This window comes from Acanthopagrus latus, chromosome 21 (genome assembly GCF_904848185.1).
Source record: "Acanthopagrus latus isolate v.2019 chromosome 21, fAcaLat1.1, whole genome shotgun sequence".
In the NCBI taxonomy this organism is placed as follows: domain Eukaryota; kingdom Metazoa; phylum Chordata; class Actinopteri; order Spariformes; family Sparidae; genus Acanthopagrus; species Acanthopagrus latus.
The window spans coordinates 25091471-25106136 of NC_051059.1; the positions used below are offsets into that span (position 1 = coordinate 25091471).

The window sequence follows — 14666 nt, forward strand, 5'->3', positions numbered from 1 at the left end:
ACTCTCTGCTACTCTTTTAAACCAGCTCCCACACCAGTGTGATGAAGCACTATCAAGTCTGCAGGTTTGAGTCCCTGGAATGTCACGGAGGGCAGGTATCACCGGGCTAATGTGCGGTACATTACACACATTTAGTCATACTAGAGGCCAGTCGCCACTCTCCTCACTGGCTGTACCACTGGACTGTTAAGCCTCCCATGGCCCCATTAGGCCACATAGCTGACATTCCTGATGTGGGACCAGAGCTGTACAGAGTCATCAGCCCTTAAACCCTGTCACTGTAGAGCCCGGAGTGGCAGTCATGTAGGCTGGAGGGTATTAAAGTCACAGTACACCTTTTTTTTAAAAAATGTTTAAATCAATGAACCTAATACACGTGATCAGTTTTTAAGCATACATTCCCTAATGTTCTCTCTAACAGGCTATTGAGTGATTTTGTGTGACGCTTCGTGTAAACGTGCCTCAGTAGAGTGATCAGTCATCAGGTGAAGGAGAGCAAGGACACAAAAATGACACTAACAGCAAAAACACAATCAGATGAAATCAAGTCTTTGTGCTCTGGGTCGACAGTCTGAAGCCCTTTACACACTGAAAGAGACACAATGTTTTGGAGGCATCGAGGTGGATTTTTCCGTCTGTCACGTCACAACTCATGACGACAGCAGACATACTGATCGTTTACGTTTCATGCCATCAACCCGAATTTCATAAGACACGACATGTCTTATAAAGACAATGTGATAAAGGTGAGTAACCTTAATTGCCCCCTGCACTGAGGCTGTTATATCCATCTGTGATCTCTTCAAATCCACCAGACTGTTTTGATAAAAACAGTAATTTCACCTTGCAGAACAAGGGAGTCACTAATCTACTGCTGCTCTGAGCTGTTAGTAAATGTATAACTTTGTTGTTTAAATGTGTTCATTCATCTTAACTGACAGACGGGCAGCTAAGATGAACCCCCTGCTGTGTGACCCAGAGACAAGGTGCTGCTGGTCCTGCTTATTCTGTGCTAAGCATCATCTTAATGTGATGATATACCCATGCTGTGTTTATCTGACATCTCCGGTGCATATGAGCGGCTCATTAACAGCTTAGTGTATCCTCCAGCTTGCAGTATTGATGAATGCACAGCTCGTTAGCTCTCAATAACTCTGTCAAGAGATTCCAACTCACGACCAAACGCCAATACCAAACCAGTAAATTCAAAATTTTCCCACGTATTTTTTAGATTTACAGCTTCAAGCATCCTTAACAAATCTTCAACAAATCAGTAGCAGTAAACTTCCAATGACTGATATCAGGTTGATGCCATCAGAATTCAGTTACACAGCCGACATCATGCTGGATCATGAACGTGGTGAGTTTTGGCCACGCAAATAATATTATTTTATTTCTGTGACAGCTCCAAAACGCTGCAGTAACTACAAAACAAGTCAGGTGGATTAAAAAAAACAAAAACGAACTAAAACCATCACCATGTTAACTAGTTTAGTCAAACTAAATCCAAACATCCATCCTTTGTTTGAGTCGTATGACCTTCAGGAGTTTGTTTTGCTTTATTGTGTAATATTCTTATTCAGTTTTCCTGTGTAACACTTTGGCATATGTTATATATAATACACACACACCCACCTTACATATGGCCGCATTCTCAAGTAAGCTTTTCAGCACACACACACACACATTATATATGCAGTATATACACGCCATTTATTATTAGGTACTGCTGTTTTTCCAACAAACAACTGCTGAGTTGACGGAAATGGAAGCACACGTACACACTCGTCTTCCATCTATAATACGACCCTGCAATTAAATGGGACTTGTGGGACAAACACACACCCTGCTAAGTCGTTTGACACACACACACTAACTCACACACAAGAAGAAGAAGGCACCACACTGTTTGCTTTAGTGTGTGTGTGTGTGTGTGTGTGTGTGTGTGTGTGTGTTCACCAGGTGACTGCACTGAAAGCTAAGCTGTAGTGATCCGCAAGCTTCTGCTGGTCCAGGTTTGTCTACTGACTCCAAAACTTTTCCTCCATATCACTTCACTGCGTATCAAATCCACATCGCTGGTTTTATACCAAGTCAACCAGCTGAAGTCGAGCAGACAGCTGTGTGTGTGTGTGTGTGTGTGTGTGTGTGTGTGTGTGTGTGTGTGTGTGTGTGTGTGTGTGTGTGTGTGTGTGTGTGTGTGTGTGTGTGTGTGTGCTTGTGCTTATTCAGCTGTTGTTTTCAGACACAAACAGTGCTAAAACAAGTGGACGCCGACTGGCTGACCGCAGGGACAGAACAGAGGAGAGGGAGGATGAGAAAATGACTGATGGAGAGAGGGAAGGGAGGAGAGGAAGAGGAGGGGGTGGAAGGAGACGAGAGGATATACGGTGAGGGTGAAGATCAAGGAAAAAGAGAAGAGGAATAGAAAGGATAGAAAATAGAAAATAAATAAGTGAGGTGGTAGAGAACGGATGGAGGACGGAAGGAAAGGAAGGATTTAAAAAAAGGGAGGAAAGGAAACCACAAAGATGGTTGAGGAAAGATGAAAGACACAAAGGAAAGAAAAGTAAAGGAATAAAAATGGAAAGGAAAGTAAAATATAGAAAATGAAAAGGAAATCAAATGGGTGGTGGAAGATGGACGGAAGCTGGAAAGGAAAGGAAAGGAAAGGAAAAGAAAAGATAGAAAATGAAAAGGAAAAGGAAATGAAAAGGGTGGTAGAGGATTGATGGACTCTGGAAAGGAAAGGGGAGGAAAGGAAAGGAAAGGAAAGACAAAAGAAAGAGAAAGGGACTGCAGAGGAAAAGGAAAGGACAAACGATGGACAGAACAGAAAAGGAAGAGAAGAACAGGAAAGAGATACAAACAGAGAGGAATAAAGAAAAGTGTAGGAAATTAAAGGACATTAAATGAGAAGGACAGTTGGTGAAAAGTAAAGGGGCGAGTGAAGAGCAGATAAAGAAGGTGAAAGGGAAGGTGAAAAGAAGGGAGGATGAAGGAAAGAGGAGAACAGAGATGAATGGAGGGGTTAGGGAGGTTGGGAGACCGAGCGCAGGGCAGCTCTGCCTGACTTACATCATGTTGGTCAGAGTTACATAACAGCTCTGCCTCAGTCACCATCACACACATTATTATTACAGAGTCTGTGTTAACTGTGTCTCGGTTTGTTGACGTGGCAGATTTGGTTCAAAATGCGGTTTGCAGAGTAAAAATGAGGCTGTGTTCAGAAGCATTACCTGTGACTCTTCACCTCCAACAGCCACATTCATCAGAAAAATAACTTCTCTCATCTCGGCTGCGCTCTGTTAAAATAGATTCCTGGCCTGCTGCTTCTTTAAAAACAGCCTTTATATTATTCTCTGTGCCTTCAGGGCGAGTAAACTTCACAGAGGGGACCCTCACCCTGATCCTTGATCTGCCTGATCTGCTTCACCGTCTCTTTGAGGATGGCGCATTTGTCCGGCTTGACGTTGAGGTCGTCCATGTCGTTGATGTTGGCGAAGATCAGCTCGGCCAGCTCCTCGATGTACTTGTTCTCCTGCTCCCGGTTCCTCCTCTCAGTGCTCCTCTTAGGGCTGCAGGATACACAGGGGGAAACAACAACAACATTTACACATAAAAATTGGTGAAGTGAGGAAAGCAAGTGCTGAAATACCGTCTACGGTGTGAAATCTCTCAAAGGTTAAATAAAGAAAACCAGCTGAACGTTCACCTGAGCCGGATCTGCTAGCATTAGCGAATTGTATCGCATTATTACTACAACTGGGGACACCACCACTGCTGCGCTCATATATCATATGAGAGGCTTCATTATGTTTAATGGGCTTCTCTTCTTTTATGACTTTGTGTAGTGATTAGTTTGTCTTTGTGCAGCGCCGACAGCCAGTCGGCTTCCAAACAACCTGAGCTACGACATCCACGTGTCCTCGTTCTAACCTCCGCGCAGCACAACTCAGTACATCGTCGCTACAACCTTCACACATCCTCTCGGACGCCGAAGCACAATGACTTGTTAGCCTTCATATAAACTGTCGTCTGTAAAAGTGCTGCGGCAGCATTTTTCTTCATCGACCTGCGAGAGCCTCGTCTCATCTCGCTAACCGTTCCCTCGCCTCACATCACCTCACCTCACCGCGCCCAGCCTCGCTTTGTCTCTCGCCCCCTGAATAAAAAGTGCTGAATTTGTTTTGCTTGTTCACAACAACATGAATCGTTTACAACCAATTAATGATTATTTCTTTAGAATAAAAGCACATTAATTTTTCTGTTAATATTGCACTAGAGAGGTTATGAAGCATCCTAAAGTGTATTATAAATTACTAGATGAATAAGAACTACGTGTGGTTATTGAGAAGAGACGTGTTTATATTATTAACATGTACTGAGACTGTGGACTCAGTCTGAAGGTGTTTACCTGGGGCCCAGGATGTCCGACTGACACTCCTTCCTCTTCACAGACTCCCCCCCTCTGGGGGGCTCTGGGGTGTTTCCCCCCCCACTATTCATCTTCAGCAAATATCAGCACCTTGAGAGAGGACAGAATGAAAAAGACAACACGTTAATCAGTCAGACGGTTGGCCAGAACATATTAAAATAGATGCGAGGATATTACGATTCATGCCATCAGTATTTGTCCTACATAGCAATAGTGAAACAGCAACATTTAAATGATTACAAAGCAACAGGAAGAACTGTTCCTGGAATTGTTTCTACATGTTAGATGCAAATCACTTCCAGGAGCTGCGTATCATAATATTTAGCTACTGTCACAGCACGAGGCCTGAACCAAAGAAGTGATATTCTATAGAAATTTACATTTCATTATTTCAAACACATCCTAATCATGATTCCTGTTTTTTTTTTCCACTATCAATTATTCTGCAGCTTGTTTTCACGATTGCCTGATAATGTTATCTACAAACACAATTCCTCAGAGATCAAAATTAAATAATAAACTGATCATAGCAGCTCCAGTCCTGATGGCTTGCTGTTAAACGCATGATGCACCTGATCGGCCTCTTTATTGAAATGCAAAAAATAAAAAATAAAAAAGCCCATGATGATGCTTTTAAACTGGACACTCTGGCTCCAGGCTGCACCGTGGAAATTAAAAACCTCAACTTTGACGTTGGGAAAGTGTCCTTATCTCAACTCACTGAGTTTTGACAGCATTATTAACCGCGGTTATAAGCAGATAAGAGTTAATGTGCTTCAGATGTACACGACCTGTGTGATGGTGCTTAATCAAACAGGGGGCGTGCTCGTGACTCATGTAGACAATGTATCTGTGTTATGTGCCTGCAGGCAATATGTGGGAGGCCCAGTGGGAACGCAGTAGGTGTCAATAATTACTTCGGTTAGAAACAGCTAATTCATGCAGGCATTCACACTGATATACACCATCATTTTGAGCAAATAAGTTCAAATTGTCGCGATAGTGTTTACTCGATCCTGTGAGTGCTGTGTGAGGCTGAAGAGGAGTAAAGTATAGGGTAGGTGGAAAGAAGATGAAACACTCCTTTGGCAGGGAAAGTTGCACCATATGGTCGCCTCACGCTGCGAGACCTTCTAACAAGACACTGATGACAAAACTCATCTTGTTGGCCCAACACTGCGTTTGTCTTTGTGGGATTTAACAGCCCACTTTCAGCATGTCTGCATCATTCCTGCAGACAGAGAGAGCACTGTCATGTGAACTCCTGGGTGTTGGTGTTCACAGCAAGCTCTGACACTATCTGGTGAATTTCTATTATCACTTTTCTGATGCTAATTGTTAATTTAAGATGTGATTTTTGCTCTCTCTGTCTTCTTTTATGGCAGTTTTTGGACTGGAGATGAGATCATTTCTGCACCAGAGAGACGCAAGAAACACAAAAAACAGCATTAAGTGCTTCCACTAAAAACAGCAGCAGATCCAATGTCAGTAGTCCGACAAGCTTGAAATCGACACTTGCAGTTATTTGCACTCTAATTAAGTCAATAATGCTGCTGTCGGTCAGATCAATATCTGTAACAGTCAGTTATGGTAAGTTTTTAAACATACGGTTTAGGGCTGCGTAATACATATCGTGATGATTATTACAGATAATTTGATATTACTCACAATTAGCAATGATTCTTTTCACATCACAGTTCATTCTTTAGACTGCAAAAAATATTAAAATCACAATTTGTAGTCCAAGACATCTCTGCAGAACTACAGTTCATTACCTCCGCTCTGGAAAGTTTTGTTATCGCCCGCGTCCGTTTGTTTGTTGGTTGGTTTGTCGGCGGGTTTATACAAAAACTACTGAGCGGATTTCCACGAAATTTAGATGGATGGAGGATGGATCTCTGCCCAGAACAGAACCAATTAACTTTTTGTATGGATCTGGACAAAAGGGATGGATCCAGGAATTTTGTTTCTGTGTGATCTTGATTTAAAAAAAAAAAAATCAGGCGATTTAAAAATAAGGCGGCTGGTGTCTTTGAGTGAGTATGAAATGGGGACTGTTGCAGCTTCTGCAATCTGGATATTGCACACATGTTGATTAATTGTGAAGCCCAAATACAGCTTAAAAAATAAGTTTATAGGGACAATCTTGTCTTCTGATGAGGCTTAAACATGATTTCTTCAAACAAGCTGATGAACATAAAGACGATGAGAAGATTTTAAAAGAAAAAGTAAAATGATTGGAATTATTATTTTCTATTAAGATGCAAAACGGCATCTTGTGCTGCTGAATGTGACATATTGTCACTTACAGTATGTGTACGATCATATACACAGAGCAGCCTTTAACGCAGGGAGAAGCAGTGCTCGTCAGGACGGTGGGCCTTTAAGGCCCTTCAACAGGCCAACACATCACCTGACTGTTACATAACAGCCGGTCTGTGGGGCTGATACACAGCAGATGAAGGCAGGAAAGAGGGATAAGGGAGAGAGAGAGAAAACAAGAGGGAGGGATAGGGAGGGTGAAAACAAAGGAGATGAGAGAGAAGTGAAGAGAAAGATGATGGAGAGACGAAGAGAAACGTGGAAGAGGAAAGCACAGCGGAACGAAGGGGAGGCAAAGGATGAAACGGGTGAACAGTATCTATCGGTGCATATGTGAAGTGAGACAAATGGGTGTGGATGGGGGTGAAAGGAGGAGGAAAATGGGTAGAGGGGCATCTGTTGCTCTAAATAATATGGCCTGAGGAGGAGGAGGAGGAGGAGAATATGGCCTAATTACACCAGGAGAGGAGCTGCACACTGGAACAGGCATCAGTGTGATTGTATTAATCCTTTCGATATCGTAAAGAAAGAAATATGCATGTCTATTTTTTTTATTATCAAGCAGATCAAGGTGCCAACACCGTGAAAGTATCAATATGATCAGTCCACAAAGGAATGTACACGGACCACATTCAGCCAAGACTTCTGTAAGGTTGTGATGTCGCAAACACAACATAAGCGTGGTTGCAAAAACAAGACACAGTGGGCAGGACTTGAAAATGAGCTTATTGTCAGAACTTTAAGTAGGAAAAAATAAATAAAAATCACCCCGAGCACAGAGTCAGACATTTAAAAACTCTGTGTTGTCATGACTGACAGCAGGTTGTTACTGGTTACATGAAAAAGGTGACGTGGTCATTGTGTTGACTCTAACATCATCATCGTCACGAGCACGACTGGGTGACCTCAGAAGTTGATGAAAGTCTGACTGAAGGTGTACACACACTCTCACACACACACACACACACACAAAAACACACACACTTAAAGCTGCTGAACTAATTTAAACATTTCAATGACTGTCTGAAGATCCACATGTGCCCACTTTTCACAAACGCATACCAGACAGAGGGAGGCATATGGTTTTGTGAACTCACAAACAAACACACACACACACACACACACACACACACACACAAACAAGCACACAATGAATTAACACTAATGTAGCCTGCGACAAAAGCCTTTGCCCCCGTTCAGCCCGATACTAATGCAATCAGAGGAGCCGAGAGCTTCACAAAGTGAAGCCATTTAAAAACAATTTGAGCCGGAGAGAGGAGACGAGGCCAGAGGGTCAGAGCGGCCATTAAGGAATTAAAGCTGGAGATCGATCACAGGCTGCTTAAGGGGACTCTGTCTCCAATAGAAACCATCGCTCCGCAGTTCCTTTGTTTTGAGTTTCTGAAAAAAACTCGAGGCTTTCACAGGTGTGTTTGTGTTCTGTTTAACTGATCAATCGTTTTAAAAAAGGAGGGGAAACGCGTCTAAACTGGTTGTTAATTATTAGAAACACAACCACAAATATACAATCTATCATACAAAACTATCCGCTAATTTGTTTTCAGTCATGCTAAGCTGTACAAACTTTAAATACTGAAATGAAACATTGCTACCGTAACACCAAATAATAAACGCTGAAACAGAATGATATTGTGCTTACTGTAAACCTGCAGTCGGTATAAGGGGGACTGGTTTTCCTATATTGGTTCAGGTGTGTTATCATTTATTTAAATACAAACGGTCTTTCTGGTCTGTTCACCTTTCAAGGAACATCCCTTGAAACACACTTCCTGGCATGTTACAGGTGACAGGGAGGAAGGGAGGTGTCAGGTTACAGCCAGATGGAGGTCAGGTGGGGAGAAAGAGAGATGGACACACGGCGGTGCAACCTGTTTAATCATAAATATGATTGCCTGCTAAAATTTTTTAAAAAATAATAATGAAATGGCACACAAAAGCGCAGGAAGGATTTTCAATACGGTCCAGATAACAGTTCTGTACAATGCTGACTGGCTGTGAAGCTGAATAAATGGTTGGCAGGATGTGACAATCACCATTTGCATGAGAGGCCTACCCTGACAAAATGATAGTTGTCATGGAAGTAAAGCACACTATGGGCTGCTATTAAAGTAATGAGTCATCGTCAGGCATTAGCCTGCAGAATAATTGAGGTTTTGAGCATGTAACAAAAAAAAAAAACAACTGACCACGCAGTCTTATGCAATGACTGACAGCACAGAGTTAAACCTAATGTGTTTTTTACAGGGTTGGTGGAAAAACTTACTGTTTACTGTAATAACAGTTTTTTCACCTTTACTTTTAGAGGTATTAAATGTATAATGTCAGAGTTATTATCCCCATCAGTTACTGTTTTCACTGCATGTTGAGACAATCCAGCCAGAAACAAGCGGTCCTGAATTTTTAACCCCTTCAGGTCGGTGCACCTTTGAAATCATCACTGATGTTGTCAGGAGAATTACATCCAGCAGTGCTGCACCTGTCCAAGGATCAACCTTTCACCGCCTGAAAACAATGCACGGCTCACAACGTAAACCTAGCTTCATTATTTCATCCGTTATCTCAATCGTTTGTGTCTATTTATTTTCTTATTACCCATTTACCTCCTCAGTCTTCCTCGGAAATCAACCACATATGTTGACTGTAAAAGCAGCTAATTAGGAAACCATATTTACATTTTATTGGTAGGTAGCAAACTTTATTGACTTTAGTAATTATCACTGCAGTAAAGGAAGCAACGGTGGTTGCTTAATGAGTGTGTTCACCACCAGTCGAGCTAGTTTGACCGCAGGATCATTTGTGTTTATTCGCCCCGAACAACCAGATTACTGTACGTTAGCCGTAAGCTAGTGAGCAACACCACACACACCGCGGGCGTTAATGTGTGTGTGTCTGTGTTTGAATTTAGGTCAGTTCTCTGTAAACTCAGCTCTCACCGGAGATCCTGGTTCTCTCTCTTCTTTTGCTCCTCTCCTCTCTGTAATGTTGAGCTCGTGAAGTAAAGTACATTTCCCTCCTCCCCAGCTCCAGTCAGCTCCCAGCATGACAGAAGATAAAACACTCGACAATGCAGATCACCTCCACAGATCACTGCTGCAGTCAGGTTCATAAACGGGAGTGAAAATAAATAAACTTTTTTTAAAATCGCAACACACAATATTACGGAAAAAAAGTCTTTTGTTTTTTAAGATGGCAGCAGAAATTACGTAGGTAAATAATGTTATTATTTTTATCCAAACCTCAATGTTTCCCTAAACCAAACCAGCACATTTTCTTGCATAACCGAACCAAAGTGAAAGAAAACAACAAAGCTCCAGTACATTTGTCGCTGGTCTGCTGCAACGGTCTCGTATTAGGCCTAAGGATGAGAAAAGGTATAAAACAATCTGATTGAACCGTTTCCAATAATATATATAAGTAAACAATCTTTGGGGAGGGTTTATAAGCAGACACAGCTTCTTTTCAAGCGTTCACAAGTTGAAATATACCCAGAGCGTTTTCTGTTTTCGTGAAGAAAAAGTCCTCTGATAGAAGACAGTGGAACAAGATAATAAAAAGGAGGATCATGTTTAGCACTGGGGGGGGTGTAAACATGACTTGTTTGACGGCGGTGAATGAGAGGTGGTACGCTCCCCACGTTGATGTCTAAGCCTCAGTCTAAGCCAGCAAACCCTCCCATCACACACGCACATAAAGTAGATTTAATACCCTGCTGAGGCTGGATTAAGCACAGAGGCTTCTCCCACACTGAAGGGCCTGCATCATATGCACGGGTGGGTGTGCTTGTTTGTGTGCGAGTGCTTCGCTGTGCGTCGGCGTGTCCACGTCAATACGTCCAATCTCTTTATGTGCATCTCTGCTGTTTAGTGCCGCGGTGATGCTGCGCTGAGCCCGTGGCTTTATGGTCTGTGGTTTACCGCCTGTTGCTGGGGACAACAAGCATTTTGTTGATCTAGCTCTAGCTTCGTATCTCTGGGCCGGATCAGAGACAGTAACATCTATACATCACGGTAACTTGATTTTGAAAAGACAGCACTTCTTAGATTTCCATTTCACAAGGACTACTGTCACAAAACATGTATTTAAAAAGTACAACAGTGGAGAGAAACTTGTACAGGTGCTTCTGTTGATACCCTGAGGCTCATTAGAGCAAACCATATTAGACTTCAGATAAAACTTCTGACTAAACCAACAGTAAAATGAGCTCAAATATGAATAACAAGTTAGACTACAAAGTACAAGGCACTCCTCCACAAACTTCTGCCAACAAGGAACGATTCTCCGACTTGGTGTTTGGGCTGAACACATTATTGAAACTGATTACTCTTCCTCTTGAGACGCTCAAGACTGCATCTCCATTAAGTTTGCAATTACAGCTAATCAAAGAACTCATTAGTCATGCTGATAGACAGGTGAGTTCCAAATAAAACACACAGGCAAATGAAAGTCCATTGTAAACAGTAACCACATTTCAAATAAGTACATTTCTGTATACAGACTGGCGGTTCTTTAAACGAACATGATATCTTTAAAGACTGTTGCAAACACATCTTGCTTTTTGACTGTTTTCTTACTTTGAGACTGGGTTTGAAATTTGGGGTCGAAACCTTAAACTCTCTCTTATCAAACTTCTTCTCAAGAGTCTTGAGCGTCCAAGATGTCAACTTTTAAGACACCAAGATTATACTGCCTTTCATATTCAACCAAACAACGGAATAATAAATGCGTCCGATGATTTTATGGCCTTTAAACTGTTTTCCCATTTGTGGCTGCAGATTCTGTAACCTTTGACCTCAAGGTGATAAAACCTCCATGCTGTGGCCTGAACGTACCTCATCTATTCTTATTTTACTTCCCAACTCCAGTGTTGCAATTGGATGTATGTGTGTGTGTTCAGCCCTCTGAAAGTGAGATAAGGGCTAAACTGATATGCTGCACAAAGCCTGAAAAAAAAAAAACTGTTACAACCAAAAATAGATCATTAAAGATTAGCTATTTCGTTGCCTGCTTATATCAAGCCCTTATTTGGAGCTTAATTGGAATTAATGTGGCTGACATTAATACTCTGGATATGGGGTAACAATTTAGGTCCCTGATTACGTCACTCGACCATCCAACAACCAATGAACGTCCAGTCTGAAGACCAAATCACTGCATCCAGCAGCATCTTTCTTCTTTACCAGCTGTCTGTTATCAGAACTGTACAAACCAATAGTTCAGGGACTGGCCTGTTAGTCACAAAAACTCAACAAATATAGTGAACACTGTTTGATTGCTATTTTCTAGGACATATTTCACCATATTTATTATCAAATTATCAAATATTTAAGGAATGTTTCTATATTGATAGCTGAAACCACATAATTTTGAGAGTAATGATTCACTGGTAACTCCCTAAAAGCCGGCGACATTTCAAATTCCACTTTCATGTTTTTAAATGGGGGTTTTGACAGGTGGTCAACCAATTTACGTCTGAAAGCCACCTGGCAGCCTGGTGTGGGTTTTTTTTTTTTTGTTGAATTGTCGTCAAAGTTTCCGTGGACTCCTGACACCGGCGTGCTGAAATGGAAAGCAAACGTCTTTCTGTATGCTGTGAAACGAGTGGCTATAAAAATTCAAGCTGTACACATTAACCCACTTCAACTGATGCCCTTTATACTGGCTAACCAGCTTCTCCACCACACCCTTTCCTGTCTCAACAAATATAGACTAATTGGTATTTGAATAATAACACAAGTAAAAGTGATGTGTCGTAATAATCCAGAGTTACCTGAGCGTTGTTCCAGTCCTACAATTCTATTTTTTCTTTTAAATTGTAATACCATAGAATCTCAGTTATTTGATTTAAGGCTGTGTTTCTGTGCAGAAACACGTGCAACAAGCATCAGAATCAAAAGAGACTTCAGATAAACTGTTTCTGGACAGCTTGTTTACAGGCTGCTCAGCCAGCAGCTGCTCATTACTCTGCATGTGCAGCTTCATGTAATGTGAGAGCCCGATCGATTATAGAGCAGAATCAATAACATTGAACATGCTTGCCCAGTTGCTAACTCAATTGTGAACAAACACACACACACACACACTTACACAAAGAGATACACGCTGCCAATATCCAACATTTGAAAAAACACACACCAAATGCAATATCCTATGTGTACCAATTTGCACATGCGACAGTCATTCTATCCATCACACACACACACACACACACACACACACACACACAGACGAAAGAAGAGGATGAAGAAGACTGGATGCAAACGCCCATCCTGCAGACTTGTGGACAGAGCCCTCTCCGACTTTAGTCATACATACCATGAATGTTAGAATTGGCCTAAATGACTCAAGTAACATTTTAATAATACGTTTTTATTTTGGTATTTTTTTTAGTCAGTAATGGGAAAAACTACAAAGTCACACCCGTATTGCAATAAATTGTGGGAAATTGAATCAGTCAAGTCCCAAAGGACTCTCTGGAAGTCTGCAGAAAGTCCGCTTTAGAGCCCTTGAATTAAATTAATTGTGGGTTTGGACAGCCTTCTCAGGAAGGTGCCAGCAAAGTCGGCAAGTCTGCAAGAGCTGTGAGGTCCAGACATTTGGAGGCAGCGGAAGAAAAAGATAAAGAAGAAGAACAAGAAGAAGAAGAAGAAGAAGAAGAAGTGCAGCACGCTTTTGTTGCACTCATGCATTCAAACTGCTGCATTTGAGCAGAGCCACGCATGTGTACGAGTTTTAACAAATCAAATGTTGTCACAAATCTTGTCATCAAATTATCGGTTAACTTATTGATAGAAAATATGATAACCGAAGCAGCTAATTATAAGTGTGCTACTTAAAAACACCGTGTGAATCTGACGGAGCTGAAAGCTGACCACAGCAGAGAAAAACATTTGTGTCCAAATTTGGTGCAGAGGTCGAACTCTGGACCCTTGAACGTGCAAAGTTTTCCAATATGCATGCATGAGGCGGTCAGGCTGTCAGAGTGAAGCCTGTACAGACAGAGAGCGAGAGGCTTTGTTTACTGTCAGTGACACTTGCTCTCTCATCATGCCCTGTGTGGCAGCTGAAGTGCTGTGCCACATGCAACATTCGACATTTGGCCACATCAAGCTTCATTTCTCAGACAATCAATACAAACGAAGGAGAGAAATTCCCAAGAAACTAGAACGAAGGGTTTGAACCTTATTCATAATGGGGGTGTGACAGTACGGTGAGCTATTAATCAGGTCAGGACACAGGATGGGTTGATACACCCATGATAGATTTGGTAAAATGTGACAGCAGATGATTCTCTGTGACATTTAACAGATGGAATCAGCAAAACTGAATCAACGTTCACATTTAAATTCCCTCTGAGGACCAGAAGCCATGATAACACTGCGCTGCGCTACACTGTGCGGGCCAATACAGCTAAATCAAATCTCACATGTGATAATAAATGATATCAAATCCATAAAGGCACTAACAGATTGGATACAATGCAGCTTCATCTGATTTGACAGTTTAACTGGCTGGAGATGAATCAGAGGTCTGACATCTTTTTTCACTGTCAAATTCAAGCACTTTCAAGGTGCATTTTCAAGCTCTTCCAGCAAGCTACACCCGTGGTAGATAACATATCTATATACATTTATATCAAAATAATAATTTCCACTATTACGTTATTCATTATGTCAGATTAAACCAGATGTTCTTTTGCTGTAAACATCAAAATTATGTTTCGCCAACCACAGACAATGTTTACTGTTTAGAAATGTGTCACCTCTCTATACAAGTAGATTCATCTAAGCAGTTTTGAGGACTTTATTATAATTTTATAGGGTTTTCATGGATTTCCTACACCTGTACGAACCCTGGTTAGTTAACTGACAGGACGAGTGGCGCATCT

The 14666-nt window shown here is 41.6% G+C and overlaps 1 protein-coding gene and 1 long non-coding RNA gene across 6 annotated transcripts in view; one reads left to right on the forward strand and one right to left on the reverse strand.

The window, feature by feature from the left end:
• The window catches only part of LOC119011338, a 9273-nt gene extending 5805 nt beyond the window's left edge, over positions 1–3468 (forward strand). The window contains exon 4 of the long non-coding RNA XR_005072169.1: positions 3375–3468. This is a non-coding gene — a long non-coding RNA (uncharacterized LOC119011338). The remainder of the gene's footprint in view (positions 1–3374) is intronic.
• LOC119011333 (nuclear receptor coactivator 2-like) overlaps positions 1–14666 on the reverse strand; it is a 49792-nt gene that overhangs the window by 20937 nt on the left and 14189 nt on the right. For all 5 annotated transcript variants that reach the window (XM_037084366.1, XM_037084367.1, XM_037084362.1 and 2 more), the window contains 2 exons: positions 4418–4528; positions 3406–3578 (listed from right to left, as the gene is read on the reverse strand). In XM_037084366.1, the coding sequence (XP_036940261.1) occupies positions 3406–3578; positions 4418–4509 (265 nt within the window). In that variant the 5' untranslated portion in view covers positions 4510–4528. The remainder of the gene's footprint in view (positions 1–3405; positions 3579–4417; positions 4529–14666) is intronic.